Below are 22,351 nucleotides of genomic sequence, written 5' to 3'. Positions count from 1 at the left end.
GCAGGCTCGTGCGGCCCTTTATCATCGCCCGCACAGGTGCCGTCCCACCCACCCACCCCCGCACCACCCGGGCAGCCTCTGCCCTGCCAGCAACAATGGGAGGCCTATAAAAGGGCATGCTCTTTGTGTCTATTTGAGACCGAGGCTCCCCGGCACACTCAGGAGGAACACAGTGTCGGGATGGGCGGCTAATATGGGTAGAAATCCAGTGCCAGGGTCACTGGCAAACTCAATCATTCAGCACCTACCAGACATGACAATCATACCCATTAAAACCACAAGGTACTCCATCCTGTCTGTCTGATCCAGCAGCTCTCCCCGCGAGAGCTCAGAGGTTTAAGGGATACTGTATGAAGGGCAAACGTCCAGACTTTTCAATTGATTCAGGACTAGTGTTTTCATTACTGTATATATCATTATCACATGACTTTATATTATATAAGCAGCGTTATGACTAATGATAGCTACTGAATGGAAAAAAAAGTTGATTAGCTTTGCTATACCTTTTCAACGCTCAAGCTTCCACATTAATATTCTCTGTGCAGGTTTCCTGCGGCTCGTGTGTGTACTCTGTAGCAGAGGAGATAGTCTCCCTGAGGCTCATGCTGCACACCCACTAATTGCCTTCATAAAACACTTTCCTCATCAATACATTATCACTTGGTGAAGCACAGTGGCATGCTTAATCCATATCTTTGTATTGCTGGGGCCACCTGTTGTAGAAACTTTGGCTTGTGCTGGTCATTGTTGGATTAATCTCGGAGGTATGTTCATAATTAATTAATAAACTTTCATGAACTCTGAGTCCTCCACACTCGGACTGCTGATGATGCATGCGTTGTAGATGGATGCAACCTAAAAAAGAAAAATAGCGTAAAAGAGCGTTTTGAACGGGAGAAATTGATTCATTTCCATTAGGCCTACACATGATCGATTTATTGCACAGATTGAAGAGGGCTATTGATTTAAAAATAGACATCTGTGTTTTCACATTGACAGAAAAACAATAAGACAGAAGAGGTAATTGACTGAGAAAACAATGGTCTTGTATGGCTAAGAATATGCTTCACACCAAGCAGGCCATGAGGAGGCTACTCCTGATGGCATGAGGAATTGGGCCATAGTTTAGTGTTTTGTCAAGAGTAACAGGTGCAATTCATACATGTTTCCCACAGCTGCATTTTCTTTGCAAACTCCCTCAGATTGAATTTCATGGTACGGCCCTTGGAAATGACTGATAGTAAATGACAGCCCTTTAGCAGTCCTGAGCAAAAAGGAACTTGGAATCAGTCTAATTAATAATGTCAGTACCTTCCTTCCATGTAAAATCCATAACTTTTAGATTCATGTAGACACGCGGGAAAAACTCTGGATGACATGCATCGATACCCAAATCCAACGTAGGTCTACCCAGCAGTACCAAAACCCAAAGCACCCAGCAAAAACAAAACCAACCATTTGATAAATTATAAGATGTGTAAGGTATGACGGCTGACACACAGTATGGTAATAATTTATGTATGCTATTTTTGTCAGATGTCCAGTGAAATAAATTTTGTCTACATACGGCTGTGTTATGACAAGTGTTGTTGAGATTGAATAACACATCAAGTTATGCTTTCACTGGCTGTCTTCCTTATATGTGAAATATAACGAGACGTAACACAGCTCTCATAAACAAGACGCTACAGGCGTACTCCCAATAGGGTCCAAGCCGGCGAACACATTCATCAAAATCAGGCCTCTCGGTGCTGCACTGAAGCGGTTCACAGACGTCTTGAAGAGTTTGATGGAGAGTGTGGTGGCGGCCATGTCACATACTATGACCTGCTTGGGTCCGTAGGTCACTGCTCGGGTCACTAAAGAAAGTTGTTGGCTGACCCGGCGCCACCCTAGGCTGTGACCTGGGCTATGAACTTTATCCAGGCCGGGTGTCCCATTACTATGGTATCACTTTCAGCAGCACTATGTCAGGCTTGCAACACCACACTGCAGCAAAATTGAGGTGCAGCCATTTCAGTACCAGTACTTTTGACTGACTTTTTTCTTTTCTATTGATCTGCTATGATCGCCACATGGATGCTTTGGGCCAGAGTCTCTCTTCACTGCGTTTGCCGTTTAGCGTAACGTCCCTCTGTGGCCAGTGTTGACAGAGAAGGAGACGTCGGTCGTCTCTGTGTCATCCAGCTCCAGTGGTCACTCTTGAGATTACAGTGCCAAGTGATGAAGTGATGTTTGCAGCTGCAGAAGGGACACGGCTGGAGGTACCCTGCGCATCTGCGCATCTGATGGTCTGGCAGTGGAGAGTGGCAGGGAGTAGCCACGAGAGTTCATTTTGGACCCAGACACGAAAGGTGGGCACGGTGGTATCAGTCATGAAAGTGGCCGACACAAACACAGCTGCAGCTGAATACGGCTGTTGCTGCCACGAAAACACCCGTCTAGAAGCCTGATGTGGATGCCTTGTAATTCAGTGGGATGGGTTACTGCCATCTCCTTTAGCCATCCAGTCCACAGTGACACCTGCACGGCGAACACGTTGCTGTCTGCTGTCTGTCTGTGTGCCACTACTCCTTGTGCGAACATCCATGGATCAAGTGAGGATAGAGGCCCCAGCTCCCGTCAGGAGGGGCATGATCCTCACGCATGAGTCCTGGAGACGGGCCACACTGAGCCCCCCCCCGAGCCCCCCACCCCTGAGGAACACCACACACTTGTTTCACTAGCGGGCAACAACACCTTAGCGACCACCAACCAACACGAGAGAGACAAACAGAGGCCAAGGCACCAGCGACAGGTGCCCAGGGTGGATAATCCCTGGGTGCAGGCAGGATGCTCGCTCTCTGGGTGAGAGTGATTCTCTCCCATGGGGTTGGCGGCATATCAACCTGGCTTTGGGATCATCCCTATTGCACCTTGTAAAGGGCTGCGATGCAACTCTGTATCAGTCGAGTTGAGCTGGCGGACATCATCCGTCCGTGTGCTGAGCTCTAGCGTAAGCGTTCATCACAGCCTCTATAGGACAAAGTGGGTGATGCGATGTCACTGATCACCTTACAGTCAATGTAACTGAGGCCTTTTTGAAGCCTACAGAATTACCCTGATCTGAGCAAACTTCATCATCAGTGGATCAGCACAGTATTCTTTTAATTACTAACTCCAGCAGCTGGTGAAAACCTTGCAGTCTGTGAAAGTAGAATGACCCAGAGTGTTTCATGCCCCTAAATGATAAAGCATGAGAATTAAATAGATGAATAGCTATCAGCGCAGAGCTGGCGCGATGACCGTGTGGAGTGGTGATTATGCTGGGAATCTGAGGCCGTAATTCTCTCAGTTGAAGAATGTTTCATACAAATCACAATGAAAGATGGGGGCCGCAATAATTATACATTCAGATCTACCAGGTAGAGTCCTCTCCAAACCCTGGAGTTTTTGCTGCAGTCTGTTTCTAATGTCTGAGTCAATTTCCTCAGTCATTGTGAACAAAATGAGACACCATTACATGTCACTCACATGAGGGGATCTAACGGCCAGTAAGATACCGTTTGAGGTGTTACTCCCCCAGGGTCTGTGGCAAGGACAAAAGACTTGTAATCTTCCCCCAGAATATCACACCCACGGTTACCCTATCAAGAAACAAATGGAAAAAAAACATAAGTGCCAGGCAGCCAGGGTATATATGGCTCAGGCCTTGCATAACAAATGCACTGTACAAAGACTATATCAGGTGATTGGCATTGAATACTCCATCAGAAATATCTGTGCCGTGAGCTCCCGAAAGGGAGGCTCGTAAACCATGCACAACCTGCCCAGTTTGCTATTTTGGAGCCCGCCTGTTGTTCACTTGCTATGTGCAAGGCGGGGCAGTGGGGCTGATTTACAATGCCAATTGTTGTTAGCCCTTTCAAGTGACCTTCACAGCCAAACACAGCTGAGAGACTGGGACTCAGTGGACAATTTACACTGGCTGGATCAAGTGGGTGGCCACCTAATTGAACTCTGAATCCTGCAGGGCTTTGTGTCTAATTACAACTCAATTCTTACTCGTGAAGCTGTCAAGATTTGTGCCAAATGAGACATTATCGTTTAATTCTATTGCTAAGAAGTCCTATAGCCAAACAAAAAAAATCTAGCTGGGAGAGTGAGGTAGTTGTTCGTCAGAACTGAAAAGGTTATGTTGTATATGACTTCTGAGGTATATTAAAATATTGTCAGAATTATATAGTTAAGTGAGTGACAAAAATATACAGAATTCACTGCCTTAAAAACACTGTGCCATCACTGAACACAAAATATACGTTATGAGTTTTTTTATTGCAACTCTTTCACTTTATCCTAACTACTGTAGGTTAGGGTAGCCTACAAGAGCGTCACATTCCTCACATTGTTTCAAGCAGAGGAAAGTAGGGTGACCTTGACCATTCAACAACCCTCACAGTGATTTAACCCTGTCTGGCTTCATGGTTGTCCGTCAAGTTTCCTTACATTTAGAAATACTGCAACCAGCTGTTGTAAGGATTTATGCGAGAACTCTGGTCTAAGAACAATTTAGGATATTGTTAACAAGTGTAAATCTTTGTACTTTTATACTTATGAAGTTCAAATCTCCACTGTGCCCCAGTGTTTAAATTTCATTATTCTTTCTTGACATGGCAGTGATTGTTCCTGCCACAATTAAGTGAGCAATTAGGCTAATTAGTGAAGTCACTTGAAAAAGTGTTTTATTCTCTTTAAACACGCGCCACATATTACATTTAAACACATGCCATCTACCTATCTATCCCAGATAAACATGAACTTGAAATCTTTGAGCAAATGTGAATTAAAGGCACAAAATAAAGTTGGTGTGAGTGTTATCTGTGTGTACATTGGATTTAGACGACCGTCACATTTCTATTTTTAGCTCTTTCCAATTTAGTTTTAGCAGCAGGAGTGCCATGAACAAAGTCACAGTCAACCTGCCTGTGTTTCTATGTAATACGTCAACTAAACATTAGTCATACCTTATGTCTATCACTTGAAAAATGAGCATATTCCTTATTGGCTGTGTACCAAAGAGGGTTAAAGCTGAGCAATCAACGATCTTTGGTTATACCAAAGTTCCACAATTAACGTTAGCTAGTTAGTTAGCTAAAGGATTGCATTGCAGGCTATGCTAACTTTAAGTCTTAGCTATGAGCTAAATTTGTCCTCTACACTGGGGTATTAGAAGCAAATTATGTTGGCAAAGTATAGTTTTGGGATGAGTCAGTAACATATTTTTTTCATAACTTTTGACTGAATGCCCTGTGAATCAATAACTAGATGAAATGTGACTGTTAGCTGTCTTTCCCATTGGAATCAAAGATAAGATGCAAGCTTAGGGGCATGGTTCAGAGAAACTTCATTGTATGATGAAACACCCGTTGTTATTGGTTAAAAGGAACTCCAATGATTTTAAACTTCAGACAAGTGTCCATCCACCAGGAAGAAAATGGTTGGCAATGGATCTAGGCCAGACTCTTTGCCGAAGAGAAGCATTGTGAAACGTAGTCAAGTGTATCGTTAATGAGGCTTGTAGAGGGTCCCTACATTCTTCATCTGATCACAGATATCTTGTTAGAAGAAGCCTAGCCTGGCATAGCCCTCCGTAAGATTCCGCTGCATTCCATCCGGACCAATCAGTGAACGGGGGGAGGCGGGTGTTAACAATGACGTCGAGCATATGCACGTTGTAGTCTGTCACAACCAAACGTTAGCGATTGTGTAACATCAGGCCCAATTGTTTCAAACTTCAACAGAGTTCACGCCTCCTGCCTGAAATTGATTCTGAATGGAGTAGGTCCAGAGGGTTTGGGGACCAGGCTAGAAGAAGCCTATACAAGTCGATTACCAAATGCAGCACAAGGTAGGCTACTGTTGGAGAGTTTGGTAATCAACTTGTATGGACTTGTCTGAGGCTGAAATAATAGGAAGGTATATAACTGACTGTATATTTTATACCTTTTTGTTGCACTTACAATGCATAGATGTGTAATGATTTTTAGACAAGTCAAAAGAGTGATTTACTAACGTACTTACTTATGACTATGATTTACTTACTTATGACTAATGTAATGAAGATGCTCCTTAAGGTTATGCTTTAATGCTATTTGGTTATGCATATTGCAGTCTTACTCAAAATGGCAGTGATTCCCCCAAGAGAGGTCCCCAAGGAATGTTTACACTCCCCTGCTGAAAAAAACAGCCTGACCAGCTAAAGGTGGTTTGCTGGTTGACCAGCTTGTTAACCAGCTTATTTGACCACCCTATGATGGTTAACCAGCTAGACCAGCAAAACTCTCGCGAAAACATACCTTCAGCTGGTTTACCTAGCTTATTCAGCTGGTTTTGATTGTCGTACCACCTTAAGCTGGTCATTTTAGTTGGTGTTGCTGGTCTACATTGCTGGTTTTTACTGGCTATGCCAGCTTATGTTGGTCATTCTAGAAAACCAGCTTGACCATCTTTGTCAAGCTTGACAGGCTGGTCACCAGCATGACCATCTGAAACCAGTTGTATCCCAAACAACAGACTGGTCACATCAGCACGACCAGCTTCCTCAGATGGTCACGCCAGCATGTCTAGCTGTGGCCTAACCAGCTACACCAGCAAAGACCAGCAATAGCTGGAAGAAAACCAGCAAAGACCAGCTTAAACCAGCTAAAACCAGCTAACAGCCTAAGCTGGTTTCTTGCTGTTTTTTTCAGCAAGGTCATTATCATCCAAAAAGTGTCCCTACGTTGTTGTTAGACCCGAGTTGTCCTTTTAAGATAGCATGCACTAGTTTGGTTATGATGCAAGGTTTCTTATTGCATGGGTTACGTATGATTTAAGGAAGCACTTGATTTTCTCGGAAAAGCCGAGAGAGACACACGTCAAGGACACATTTAGTAAAATGACGAACAACAGGCAGTCAATACCCATTCTTTCATTGTGTAAATTGTTCCCTGAATACTTTCCTCCAACATTACAGTAAACAGAGCAATTACTGAGCAAAATGAATGTAAGGAATTCTACGTAAAAGAGACGTGAGACCATTTGATAAAGTCTTGCTCTTCTTGTGTCTACTGAGTCTTTCTATTCTTTGTTAATTACACAGCAGCATCTGTGCATGCAGCAAAATCAAAGCATACATCTACTCACCCCATCCTTTTTTGTACTCTGAAAGCATTACTGTTGTCTCATTCAAACTTGAGTCAATGAAAACATTTAACAAAATCCAGAAAACTACTTCTGGTTCACTGGGAGACTATTAACCTATTCATATCAGCATAGCTCCAGCTTAATCAGTTTGTCACATACATTCTATGAGTGGTGATTTATCCATGGTACACTAAGTCTGGATAGAGGCTCATATCATGGTTTCCCTGTTGTTTATTAAGAAGGAGATGCACTGTTTTCTACTGTGAATAAGCCATGATACAGCCCAGACTTTGTTGATGCTCCGCCGTAATTGCTGCATGATTATAACTGGAAATTACAAATGAGTTTCACTCAAACATGTGTCAATAAGATTTTACCTGGCTAATTGAAATGTGAAAAACAGCACTTTGAGATGCTTGACCAGAACAAACCATCGTTCAGGGTCTGTTATTTAAGATTTCTGTCTGGACCAAAACAGCTTGGTTGGTCCTCACTGCTAATAGGGTGACACCATTCCCTTCCATTGTGGCAAGTTCCACACTTCAGACTGGAGCTGTGTAAGTGTGATACACTCAGTAAACTCGCATGAGATCCCAGGGCCATTGGGGAGCTGAGGCTTTATGGCGGTGTGCTAAATTTACTGCTGTGTCATTTCAGGTGGAAAGAGTGTCACCTACTGGCCCATCCAAACCTCTCCACACTTGGTCAACATAGCACCTAGAACAAAAATCTGTAATGCAATTTTAGATAGGATTCATCACTTTGTGTGTGTGTGTGTGTGTGTGTGTGTTTGTGTTTATTTGTGTGTGTGTGTGTGTGTGTGTGTGTGTGTGTGTGTGTGTGTGTGTGTGTGTGTGTGTGTGTGTGTGTGTGTGTGTGTGTGTGTGTGTCTGTGTGTGTGTGTGTGTGTGTGTGGGTGGGTGTCGGTGTCGGTGTGTGCACATGATAAAGAAACTGCAGCTACAGTATTACTGAAATGTATGTTAATTCGTTCAGGAGATGCGGCAGCTGAAGATTGCCCCTGTGTCAACTGTGTCAACTGATTTCTTTGACCTGCTTTTCCATTTCCCTCATTTCAGGTTGCCGTCACGACAAGGGATGTAACACATCTGACAAATGGGTGCTCGCAGAAGAACATTCCCATGTCCTCACGAACATTTGATCTCAATTGAGTGTCAAAAGAGAATAATTTTATTTACATAATTTCACATTCACGTCATTAATCCTCATTCAGTTTCCATCTTCTTTCAGTAGGCTTTAGCAAATGTGTTGTCATTTTTACTCTATTCATAACAGAATGAGGGAATTTAAATAGGGCAAAACCGTGTCTGGCAGAGAAATTTATATACGTATAAATATGTTCAAAATACCCACCCATATGCTGATCACATGCACTGTGTTTAGTGAATTGGCATTGATCTGTCAAGCCAGCCAGTTTGTCTGAAACCATGATGGCTTTGACTTAACAATTCCACTGACTATACTGTACATGGCCACCAGTGACCTCATGTCTTGTCACTATAACACCATGTAACACTTTACTCGACTATAACTCTTTACACCATATAACACTATAGGCTACACCACCATGACACTCTATACCATGTACACAACCATAACACTTAACCATAACACTTTACACCAGACCACTTTACACCATATAACACTTTGCTCCACTATAACTCTTTACACCATATAACACTTAACACCATAGAACACTTTACATCATACACCACTTTACACCATAGAACACTTTGCACACCATAGAACAGTTTACACCATTATACCACTTTACCATAACAAATCATTAGACATGCATAGCTTCAATAAAAGATGAGAGAAGACCACAACATGCCATGACCATTATGATATCCCATCATTAGACACATTGAAATAATTGTGTCCATGAATCATTGTTGTGAATTGCTTTGTCACCGTAGCACTTATGATGAACGCTATCATGTCACAAACTTGGTCATGTGAGTGATGCAAAAATACTACCCTTCCTTTTCGCCTCCTCTGATGGACGGCCAAAACCCTCAGACGCATACTGCACCACAGTGAAGGAGCCGTGCGAAGGGATGTCTGGGGGGGGGAGTTGAACAGACACTGGCTGACTGTTGGTGCCAAAGGAAGAGCCGGGCATTGAGATGCAAAGCTACTCACTGAAGCATAACCCAGACGAGACGGCATTACCAGTCAGAGCTGTGGGACTTAAAAATGAGGTCATAAGTACGTAGGCGTGCAGCGGAGAGACTATTCATTTAAATCTCATAACTATCCTCCTCACTGCACACTGGATGGCTGGGAACACAGGGGAAATGGTGACTCTTCACTTTAACCCTCAGCTACGGCCAGTTGCTGACACATTGCCACATATTTGTTGATAATGATTGGGTTGACGGTTTTCAAAGGGGCTGCATTTTGGTGGCCGTTACCAGAGATGGGCAAATAAATAAATAAATATATTTATTTAATCATCTATTTAATCTATTCCTTCATCAGTACTCTGACTATGTATAAAGTTTAAAGGAAATTGCTGATTAAAGTTTCACAAATTCTCATAAAGTTCTACAGGCTGATAAGCGATATTTGCCAAATGTACAGCCAATTTGTTCATTGAAGTAGTATTTACGAGTGTGTGACCTGTGAGAATATATGGACACAGTAGGTGTGGCTTAGAGAACACATATTTTTGTACAAAATGTAAACATTTTGTGGAATTGACATAAGCAAGAATTTGAGTTTCAACGACATTGAGCAACCATAGAGGATGTAAGACTTATGCTTATTAAGAAGGGGCAGGAACAGGGGAAGGAGACAAGTTGAGAAGCAGATTTATCTTCTTTAAATAGTATGCAATAGCATGTAGCGGTTGTATTATGTATATGTGATATGTGGGGAAGTAATTTGCTGTTCCAGTGGTTAGCTGCTAAATGACTACTGGGGTACTGTTGTCAAACTGGCTAATACACCTAAAGAAATTTAGACATTAAAAGGATGATCTCAGTTATTTTGGCTTTTATCAAATACAGTATCTCTGGGGTCAACCTCCTTTAGGTATTTGAAGTGATGACAACTTGTCCTGTTCTCTCCACAGGAGCAGTCTGAGGGTTGCCTGTTTTCTCTCCTCCCTCTCCTCATGTTATGCTGTATTTTTTCTCTGCCTACCATCCTGTTCTGTCCCCCCCCCCCCCCCCCCCTCTCTGTTGGACAGGCTGGTGTTAATTTAGTCGTACTTGTTACAATGACAAATAAAGAGCTTGCTTACTAACTTACTTACTTACTTACTTACTTACTTACTTATCATTTGTTTCATTATTATGTTGTAATCCAAAAATACCCTGTTTTAGTCCCATACATAAAGGTGAGACTTTACAGTGCGTCTATAGACAGATAGAATAGATCTGTTGCTCTCATGCTCACTATTCTTGTCTTTGTTAACCTGTCTCCGGTGTTGGGAATAAAGCTTTGTACTCTGCCGTATGATTGGCTTGCCTGTGCGTTACTATTTGACTCTTTGTGGATTTAATACTTAATTGCTACAGATACATCTAGTTTCTTTTCCAACTTCAAAAACTTAAAAAATTAGAAATAAATAAATCAAAATGCCCAAATGGCAAACTCTCAAAATATGATGAAAAGTATGGTGAACTCTCAAAAAATTAGGGGGGAAAATCCACCTCAAAACCACCATGAAGGGAAATGGAATATATTCATCTACTTTTTTGTCATGACATAAATGGACAGGTCTTTCTAGGACCTCATCACCCTGCTGAACCCGCTGTGCCATGATTGTAGCCTGCTGCAAATCAGACCCTGGTGCCCTCATCAGACCCTGGTGCCCTCGCCTCATATTCAGCTCTTCTGTCTGCAGACCTCAGTCAGACACTTTGTTTAAGATTGAACAAACAAACTAAACATCTGTAAAACCCAGTGAATGACAATCCTGGGTGTCGGATGGCGATATTCATGGATACAGTATAGTATATATGACCACTTAAAGGAGATGATGTATTTCATATTATATACTGTGCATCCCTGAGCTTTGTACCCAAGTTGGAGTACCCATCATTGGAATTACAATTACAAGATTTCTAATCCACCTTACTTCAAGGGAACCCCCTTTGGTAGCTATTGCATACATATCAGTTCACATATTCAGTTTACAAATACAGTACATGCTTTTCTTACATAGCTTTAGAAATGCCAAGAGCGTGGACACAATGCTCGATGTGACACTGAAATCATTGCATGGACCTGACACGGCCTTCCCTTTCCCTTAAGAAATGGACCGCAATCTGTGAGTTGTTAACCTGACCCCTGTCTCTTGTTTGATTGCACAGAGGGGGGTGCGCTGAGTCCAGAACCACATGTGACCACTCACAGAGCCACCCTGTGTCATTTGTGACTCATCAGAAGCATGAAATTTGATTACGCATGAGGCTTACCATGGACACTTCAATTAATTCTGTCTTTTTTCCAAACACAATTTTCTTTGTCTGTGTGCTCTTTTGCTTTAGCTATGACATTTCTTTGACATTACAGAACACACACATACAGTATCAAAAAAACAGCAACCATATCTAATTTCGTGTTTCTATGAGTGAGGGTTTTTTGATTCTGTGTGATGGGCGAATTAAAGCAGTTATGCACCCCATAAAATACTTCAATACTGGAATACTGGAAACTGCAGTGAAGTAAGGTGGAGCCCATAGAAAGATCCTTTCACTAGCCGTTCTAAGTGTCCCTGGAGGGCTGTCTGTGGGGACCTGATAATGGCCTTTAATAGTTATAATCTTTGTCCCTCTCTGTGCGTATATATGCAGCCCGTTGCAATTAAGTGCTTATCAGTCTTCCAGACAGTTATCCAACCGGCAAATCTATGTTACCTCGTTTGGAAATATTTGGTACTGCAGCAAAGAAAACAGCTGTTCAGGCATTTTGTTGTAACCTTTTCCCCTCCCAATTCCCTGTATGCCCTGTGCATGCCGGTAAAATGGCTTACAGTAAATACGTGTATTAAAGTAAACACTTTTTCCCTTGCTGAATCTACCTTTGGCTGTAAGAGTCGCTATGCCAAAAATGCCTATATGCGCTATGCCTCTCTCCAAAAGATTACATTTTCTAGAAGGCATACGATATCACGATACAGACAGAAGAAATTATGTTCACAGGTGTGCGTATGTGTGTGTGTGTGTGTGTGCGTGTGTTTGTGTGTGTGTCTGTGTGTGTGTCTGTGTGTGTGTGTGTGTGTGTGTGAGGGGGGGGGGGGGGGCATCTAGAAGTTTGAAAAGCTTATTGATCATTCTCCGCTGTAGTTGTTTCAAGTGGCTCCGACCTTGCAAACCCCATTCAGCCCATTTCACAGCCGAGTGTTTTGTGAGGGTTTTATCATGTGGTGTGCTCCTCAGGTCCCCCTCTTCTGTACCACAGGCTGATGAGACACAGAGACCCTCGGCCCCACTCGCCCCCCTGGCAGGTCAAATGACCACACCTCCTCCTGCTGCACACTGCAGCGAGGCGCAGTGATACTGTACGTAGCATTACAAACATCCGCTCTGCCGCATTGCCCAGGTGCACAGGGGCCATTTTCTAAGCACAGCACAGATTTTAGCTCAGCAGTTCTGTAGTCATCAGAAATGCACAACATGTTTCACAAAAGGTTTCACAATTCCAAAAATGCAGGCATCAAAGTTAAATTTTAGTTCTTGGTGCATTTAATGGACACTTTTATCCAAAGTGACATGGCCTCACAACAGGGGGCTTGGGAATAAAACCCAGACCGACCGATCTTCAAGCGATGACATTCTCACTGCTCCACCACCACGCTCGCATCAATTAATCTCACACATACGTTCTTCCACATTAACGGACTGCATTAGTGCGTTGCTTTATTCTGCTCCTTTCCAGGTCAAAGGAAGAAGAAATGTCGGTTGCATCATAGCTGTGAAGCCACGGGCATGAACCTGGGCCCCTCTTTAAGTTTCCATCCCGGTGATCATTGATCACATGCTGAGAAGGCACCTCACAGCAGTGAGAAGTAGATGTGTACCAGGCAGCTGACATCCGTGACCCCCCCCCCCCCCATATCCCCCCTCCTCAGCCGCAACCCCAGCCCTCCTCCTCCCACCACCCCCCCCAACCCTCCAGAAGTAAGCGCAGCCACTTGAAGAGGGATTTGTTATTTGCGGTTGAAGAGATCCGATGTTACATTAACATAATTGTCCCTTTTTTTTTTTTTTCAAATGCTTGTTTACTTTACTGTGTGGTTTTCTGATGTTTGCAAGTAATATTTATAATTTTCAAATGATTCAATGTGTACTCCATATCTCATTTTGGGTTTAAAGTAAGTGTGTCTATGAGAATTTCATGCTATTGTAATTGATATGGACAAACATCTTACAATAGAAGTGTAAGAAGGACTCTAACAACAGCCATGGCGGTCTGTCTACCTTGTATGGCAGATTCAAATATTTGATCTCTTTTTATCTATTTTATCTTATGTAGTGATAGAGATGTAGACTATTTCAAACCACTGAGTACTTGGCACAATCAATTTTTCATTTTTCAACAGCACCTGTATTTTCAAAAAACTGGGCTCAGATGAGACTGTAAAAAAGCACCTGAATCTGATACAAATCTGTGTTGATATGGGTAAATGTGAAACAAGTCAGCAAACATCAAGCAGAGCAAACCAGCTTAATATATTTCATTCCTCTGGCAATCAAAACTCAATATGAATTGGGGGATATATAAGGATTTAATGATTAGACATAGTGAAGTTTTCATTTCACGGTACGCCTCTAAACCGCAGAGGGCTATCTGCTGTGTGGGTCTGCCTCATTCCTCTGCCTCGTTATTGGCAAGTCTAAAGGAACAGCCCCTGTGACTTAAAGAGGCTTAGTCTTGGCATTATATGGGACGCTCTCTCATCTGTGTTTGTACCTCTGCTGTAGTCATGTTTTCTCTCTGCTTAGCGGGAGCTTTGCCGAAGGTGTACTGTGATATTGGCAGATGGCAGGCGGATATCTCAAGTGACGTGAGTCACTGGCAAGCCATGACCCAATGTTCAGTTGTGGGGCGGGCGGCTCAGCCTGAGCAAAGGCATCGGCAGCCTTCTGTGCTTGATGTTGGCCATGGAAGTCAACCCATACCTCCCACAAGATCAGCTTATTTTCAGAGAGAGAATGAAAGACAAGAGGTCATGACCATGACCAATTTGTTGAGCTAGCGCATCCTGAGTGAATGAATTGAGGATGAATGGGTTTGGGTTTTAACGAGGGAGCGGTGGGGTAGGCCTATTAATCATTGTTCATTTTATTTGTCCACAAAGCTTTAAATAACAGCCTACAAGCTCACAAGCCAATGATGTCATATCCAACTTCACCGTGCTGCTTCAAAGCATGTTGTGTAAGTCCAGTGGGTTCTCCTGGCGAATGCACTGTGGTGCATTTGAGGGGAACATTTTGACCTTTCACCCTCACCAGGTATCTCAGAGCTGCACTAAACTGTTTCTCTGACTATTTTACTCCTGTAATGCCTACCGCCACCTCCCATTCCACTCATGACTCATGTTGGTTAATTGAATCAGCGTAAGTGCTGAACGCTTCCATATGTGCTGTGCTTATCTATGTGCTTAACGAAACCCAGTGTTCGTATGACTATAGCTATGTCGCAACTCGCAAGATGTGCTGGATATCTTTCATAGCCTTTTGGACTGGCTGAATCATGACTGCACTCTTTCTTCATGCAGTGATGAATGACTGGCTATTTTTTGCTGTGGTTTGGTTTTATCATGATAGGAGTTATGAGAAACCTTCAAAGGATGTTGTCTGGCCATGCTGTGATGGTGAAGTGGTAGTTGAGGCTTCTTGATGCAGAAATTGATGATAATGACGACTATAATTCATTTCAGTAGCTCTATGATCCTGATGCTCCCTGGGTTGATTACACATTCTACTATCATGGGTCAGTTTGAACTGGTCGGAAGTACAATTTGGGTCTTATAATCAAATGGAAAAGAAATCAACATCATGCCACCATAGCCGGCCGGGCCACCATGTACATTTTTGATAAGATCAACAAAGGGTTTAATTCATATATTTGAAAAATCATAGCAGGTCAAATAAGAGTAAGGTCACTAACTGGATGCGCCTAGAGACTAAATTAGGGGCCTGACTCTCGGGAAGATAGGTCCACTAATCCTTCTCTTCCACCGGCCTTTCTTTAATGAAAAAAAAGTGCAATATTTTGTTTTTTTTAGCCCCTGAAATCAACTGTCAGAGTCAGAGTGTATCCATCACATATTATTTCATATCCTTCCTGTATGATAAATATCCCCTTCTTCTGGCATCCATGGCTCACAGTATTTGGAGGGAGAAAAAAATACCTTTGAAATCCACATTAGAGAGGACTTTCATATAATCCCTGATAATGTTTTCTTTCAAGATTCGGTGAGAATCCCACAGGACATATGCGTCCCACAGGACATGCTGAGAGGAACCTCAGAAGACACGCACAAAAAAAAGGCGGCATAGTTTCTTTTGGATGCACAATTATTTGCCTTTGGACAAGAACCAGGCTGAACAACAGTAGGGAAATGTGAGTATTCCATACATTCTTACCGACGTGAAACCCTGGTAATCATGTCAAATGTCTGGGGGAGACAAATGGATGCATTATATAACCATGATAAACACATACCGTAGTATTAGGTTTGGCTAGCTTACACTGACAAGTCTCAGGAGGTGAGATTAAAACAATAATAACAACAACAAAAACATGTGTTTGAGGGAAGGATCACATAGCCTCCACCAAAATGCTCAAGATGTGTTACTTGGATACTTAGATGAATCATCTCTGCTGATCCCTGTTCAAAAATGAAGAATGAATCAATGGAGAAGAATGAATCAATGGTGAAGAATGCATCGTTTCTTGTGGCTTTGCCACAGGCTAATGTTTGACTCTTAAGTTGTTCTGCTGATTTACATGGACAAATATTTCTGAAACCGTAAAAGGCTTGCTCTGAAATACCCAGGGGTTATATGAGCATATAGAGGGTTTCAAGTGTTCTTTGATCAGGGGATGAGTTCAAGAAAATGCAACAGTATTTGGGTGAGGTACTCCATGCTATTAGTTCAGAATTCACAGGGTTAACATAAAAAAAAAAATCACTTTGAAGGTCCAACGCTATCTCCTGAAAAGGCCAGTTTGTGTGTCCATCTATTAAAGTGTAAATAAACACAGCAGACAGAAATGGCATTTGCTTATGTGTCCCAAAAGACCATACCCTGTAAAACATTTTGAAAACAAGCTAATTAGATTTGAAGGCAGGTATCTTCTGGGATTTAAAAGGTAAACACTGATTTTACGCTTAAAGGGTGTTTCTCGACAAAAGTAACATTTCGTATGATTTTGTATTGGACATATTGCTCTCCACGCCCTCAACAGGTTGAAACATGCCATGGCATGTTGGTCCAAAATACTATTGGAATGCTGACGTTGTCCTGCACTTCTCGTCCAACACTACGTCACTGGGTCGTTACAAATTAGGAATGAAACGCCCCAACACCTGCTGCCCTGATTAGCCTACCTGTGGTAAGCCATGCACTCATTCCCAGATTGACACGAAATCACCATGGTTGATTGGCTGCAGCAGGGCTGCACTCCCTTCCAAATTTCAGAACGTCCTGCCCATTTTGAAAGCCTTTTTCAGAAATGTGAAGTGGGTGGAGTTATGGGGTGAAGTTACTCTTTAATGTAGAAAGCTGACACAAAAGACGTGCAGTAAGCACGTAAACCTCCCTCCAGACACCTTACTCACATACATGCATGAGATCCTCAGGGTTATCATGAGGGAAACTGTAGGAAGGAATATAGATTTGCAGTTCAGAGTCTGGATTCAGAGTAACTGGGGAACATCAGAGCTAAAACTAATGTGGTTCAAACTCCTTGATTAAGATGCTATTTTGTGTTCACACTACCTACCTTTCTACCTTCTTTCACAACAAGGCCGTATTAATGAGTCTGAGGGGCGCTAGCACCAGATGCTAGCACCCCATGGGTTTCAACCTCCCTGCTTGCATGCCCGCCTCCCTCCTCCCTGTCGAAGGTGCTGCAAAGTGCTGCAAATATGCAATTATATTGTGATTACTGTATATGCTATAATTTAATTACTAGACTCAGCAGCACACAATGGGGAGGGAATCTGTCATTTTCACCCCATTATCATAACTGTCACAATGGTAGGTATTTGAAAATTAAGCTAAATTTCCATCAAACATAAGTTTAGAAATAACTGACCTAGCCCCATTCTGATAGCGATGAATGAGGCTACATGTGACTGAATCTGATGAATACACACACTGCTCTAAACTAGTACACAGGGAGTGCTGTCCACGTAAACAGTGCTGAAATATTGGTGATATTGGGTGACGTCACAACTCAGCTGCTCTTTTAGTGTATTTTTTATTTGTTATATATTTCTGGGCTTTTTATGCCATTGATAAGACAGGGCAGTGAAGGAGAGGGACAGGAAACCAGCAAGTGTGAGAGAAAGATGGGATGGGATTTAAAAATGACTCAAACCCAGTTCCCTTGTGGGCACGTGTACCCAGATGTGGTACTGTGGCTTCTTGTATCCCGTCATTTCCAACTCATCTCCTCACTATCTTACTCAATCTTTTCCTCATCTTCAAATCTCTGTAATTGATTCTGCCACAGCACAACTCTTCCACGCTATAGGCCATATGCTCTCATCTTTTTAATTTAATACAAGATAAACTTAGACGAATAGAATCAGAGACTATTTTTCCAGTCTTGTTTTAAAACAATTGCCAAATCTGTTTTAATCACGTGCTTATGAAATATAGTTTTTTTTTCCCCCCTCAGATAAAAGCTGGGGAACAAAGAATGAGGATGTAAACGTAATTAATGTATTATTGGTTGTGAATTTCCCTGTATGTCCTGCAGGTGACCTCAGCTTTTGTTAAGACACTGTTAGCCATCCATGACTGCTCCGGGACACAGGCAAAATCTGCAAGTGCTTTCATAACATTGTAAAGTTTCTGGAAGTTTTCAGAGAATTGTAGGAAATTCAAAAGAGGGACTTCACTAACTATATAGGCGTATGATGCTTTTGGGAAACTCAGCTCTGGTTGAGCTTATTTACCAGTGGAAATACTTATTATAAGTTAATGTCAGTATAGGAACAGCCAGCCAATAAAAAATTCCAGATGCAACTTCATGACAACTGATCTAGTTCTAAAATGTTGTCTGGCGTGGCTGCCCCTACACACATGGCAATCCAGACTATTTTCATAATGGAACTTGCCAAACACTACCAGAGCAGGAGTGTCCCTCTCTGTCTTCATGAATCTGTTGAAGACCCAACTATTTTGAAAGAACCTCTTCTAACACTTCTGACTGTCCAACACTTTTCACCTTTACGGCTTCCCTCCTTCCATACACTGCGATACACTTCACTAGTTCTGAAACTTCTGCATTCTCATCTGGTAGAAGTATTTCTTGTTATAGAATTTGTTACCCAAGGTCTTCTCTGAATAGCAGTATTTATTGTTGCAGTATTTATTGTCACCTAAGGTCTCTTCTATATTGTAGCTTGAATGTTATTCCCTTTGTAAGCCACTTTGTAAATGTAATGTATGGGGGTTTGATATTATACAAACAGGATATTTTAGTTTTTAATTAATTATTATTTATTTTAGCAGACAAGCCACTTGTTTAGCCTTCAATACACCAAAAAAATGCATGCTTACAATGAAAATACTAGGAAAAGCAAATAGATATATTTTTAAAACAATAAATTGGTGATGATTTCCAGGGGATTGGAACACTTTTGCAATTCTCTGTATTTCAGATAACATTTTTTGTTGTTTGTGGGGGATATTTGTTTACATGGCCTATATCTCCCCTCCTGCCAGTTGACCTCAATTTGTTTCCCAACCAAGGCAAGCATACTTGAATTTTCAGAAGTAGCCTAGACAATGCCCTTCAAGTTTTATCATAACACAATTGAAGAGTGGAGAGAATAACCTACCTTAAAACATTTGTCCAGTACTTACAATACTGGTTTGATAAACGTGTATCACAATTCAGTGAGCAGACCAAATTACTTTCTTTTCTTTTTCAACCTGTTTCACTCACTAAATAACCGTTTCCAGCAATGCGAGAAGTCAGTATTTAATCGCACCAAATATGCTGCCAGATTGTAAGTAATGACAGAAATACTGTAAGTAGTGAATGTGGAGATTGTGTGAAAGGGGTGGGAAACGTGTCTGTTTGAGTCGTGGTTTAAGCAAACGCAAGAGACGGTTATCCAATCAGCGTTTTTCACGGTCCACAGTACATGCCCCTTTTCATCCGCTACAGCGAAACCTCTAAAAAGCAGAAGTGGTGCCACGGCTACTGACGTGCACATCTGGAGGCGTTTTGAAAATGAGTACAACGCTAAACTTTAAATGTTAATTTGATCGTGACTGTACTCTTACTCCTTAGACATGACGACTTGACATAACTGTCTGTGCAGCAATAGAAAAGCGGTTCTTTGTCGCATTAACAGAGTAAGTGCGATTCTTTGCATAGTTATCGATTTTTACGTGTGTTAAGCTATCCTCACTGTAGTGTGTGTTTTTAAAAGTGGTAGGATACGTGCGAGGAGCCATGAGGTTAAACTTACTAACAGTTTTGAGTATAGCAGAGGTAATCGTGTTATGTTGAGCTCTCGTTCCAGTCAGCTAGAATCCAATGAAAAACAAACAATTCTCAGTTAAAAAGGTAAAGCTAAGAAGTCAAAGTGTCTGCTGAAAATGTGTGGAATATTTGTGAATGAGAACGCATCGACTGTAATGTTACAGTGTAGCCTAATAGTACATAATCAGGCAAAACAGAAAGGAAATTACAAACAACATAAAGGCAACATAAATTACCACTGATACCGGCTAATTGTGTTGTTATGTATAAGCCAATTAGGTGATTTGGGTCATTGATTTATGGGGTCTAATCTTGTAGACTACAAAACACAACCCTTAACAAAATGATATTGTGGATGTTACTCCTGTTGAGAAGCTGTCTGTCTATACGTTTTAGGGCACTAACCAAATAGTGTTTGATCTGCCTTGAAAGAGAACATTTGGGGTTGAGCTTAAAGAGCTCAGCTTTATTATGTCATTTTTTTCTAGTTAAGCTAAGGGAAAATGTAAAAGACCTAAAAATAAAGTCCTGGTTTCACAAAGAATCATTTGAACTTCCTACCGCAGGACGAGAGACATAAATAGTTCAGACATGTGGATGTAATTTCTGAAAAAGCAGACAGATGCAGAGAAATAAAACGAGAGAGAGCGACAGACTGTGAGTTCGAGTTCAGCTCGAACGTGCTAGACTTAGGCTACAACTCTGTAGAGAGACAGCGCCAAGAGATATTTGTTATTCTAAAAGTCACCATCAATGATGTTACAGGGAAGCAGATGGTGGAAAAGGACGGACTCGTAGGCAATGTTCAAGTGGACAAACACGTAAGCGAAACCCCGTTAAAGCGACCATCCATCTACGTGAAGTTTCTTTCTTGAGTGGACTGGACTCCGGGACGTTCTTTGGATGAGCGGAGGGATGGGATCCACGCGGCTGGTCCACAGCTTGGGAATTCTCCTCTGTGGCTCCGTGCTTACTGTTGTCTACGGTTTGGTAAGTTCCGATCAATTTCCCCTCAGATGAGAACTTAGCGACTGTAAAATGAAATGCATGGAATATACATGAAGGAGACATCCATGGATTTAAGAACATTTAACCACTATATTAACCTTTGGCTATCAAGGTGACAATCCTGTGGTGATTCATGCTAGGTCTTTTTTTCCATCAGTCCTACAGAAACCTTTTGTAGTGGTCTATTGTTGCGCAGTGCATTGATCAATGTAGGCTACCATATATTAGGCTATATTGCCTGTGGGCAATCAGCACATTGTTCGGTCTGGTGCTGGGTTGTGTTTGAATGAGTTTAAAACTCACACAATGGACATTTACCCAGGCCATTCAGGTAACCAGGCACATCATCACTGATAGTGATATTACTTGATGATGGTTTGAATGAGTGCCTTGGAAAAGCTGACCTAGTTCCATTTATTAAGATCATAGATTAGTGCATCCTTTGATTATTACTACGGAAGGCCATATGCTAGTTATCTGGAATATGTGAAGGTCTGACTTTGTTCTCAGTCTGGTTCCTGAAATGGTTAGGACTTGAATTAGATGAATTAATTAATTAGATGAACAGTTTTGCATTGCAACGCTGGTAGTAGTACAATATTGGTAAGGTCCCTTTGCTCATGGGGATGTAATAGAATGTTTATGGTGTTTGACCTTGATCAGATGGCAGTGAGGGGATGTAAACACAGAGCATCATGCATGATGAAAATCAAGGATGTGTCACAGTGATGTTTCACTCTTGGTTGATGGATGTGTGAATGATAAAGGCAAAGCAGAGGCTAGTATCTGTGACCAAACCTGACACTGAGGTAGCCTATCTAAACTGAGTTTTGCCAACTTGCGCAAATAGGATCTTCTCTTTTTCTCTGAGAGGAGGAATGTTATTTTGATTTTGTTGCACTTCTGGACTGACAGGCTTGGGGCTTCTCTTCTTGGTGTCACACTGTGTTGTTTTTCACCCTTATCTGTTCTGTTATGCTTAAATCAACCACACTAGTACCCCCAGCATGGTACATATTATGGTTTATTGATTGTGTGAATATTTCAGTAATACTTCACTGATGGGGTCCTGACCTTACTATCTGATCCCTAGAGTGACATTTGCCCTTCAGTTGCAAGTCAGTGTCCCCCCCCCCCCCCCCCCCCCAATATATCATGAACAACAAGAACCACATACATTACCCAAACAAATGGTCGATCATACATTTTCCCCATCTTTCAGTCTGTGTAGAGTAATGTCTGTACTAGAAGAGAAAGTTGTATATGTGCATACTGATGATTTGTAGATCTCCCAGCATGTCAGCTGAAAGGCCAAAATTCTCCCTGAATTCTCCCCCCGACTTCGTAATGACTTTGAACACATGCACAACATCTTCTCAAATGTGCACAACTAATGAATATTTAAGCATCTCAGCAAACTGAGCCATGCAGCACTTTTTTTGTAATGAGTAAACCATTGCTATTC

General features: G+C 41.9%; 1 protein-coding gene across 1 annotated transcript in view; it reads left to right on the top strand.

The window, feature by feature from the left end:
* Positions 1-20,793: 20,793 nt before the first annotated feature.
* pth1r (parathyroid hormone 1 receptor) overlaps positions 20,794-22,351 on the top strand; it is a 48,208-nt gene continuing 46,650 nt past the window's right edge. The window contains exon 1 of the mRNA XM_062552512.1: positions 20,794-20,868. Coding sequence (XP_062408496.1) covers positions 20,794-20,868 — 75 coding nt within the window. The remainder of the gene's footprint in view (positions 20,869-22,351) is intronic.

Source organism: Sardina pilchardus, chromosome 2, assembly GCF_963854185.1.
Source record: "Sardina pilchardus chromosome 2, fSarPil1.1, whole genome shotgun sequence".
NCBI classification, from domain to species: domain Eukaryota; kingdom Metazoa; phylum Chordata; class Actinopteri; order Clupeiformes; family Clupeidae; genus Sardina; species Sardina pilchardus.
This window is presented reverse-complemented; position numbering and strand designations above follow the sequence as displayed.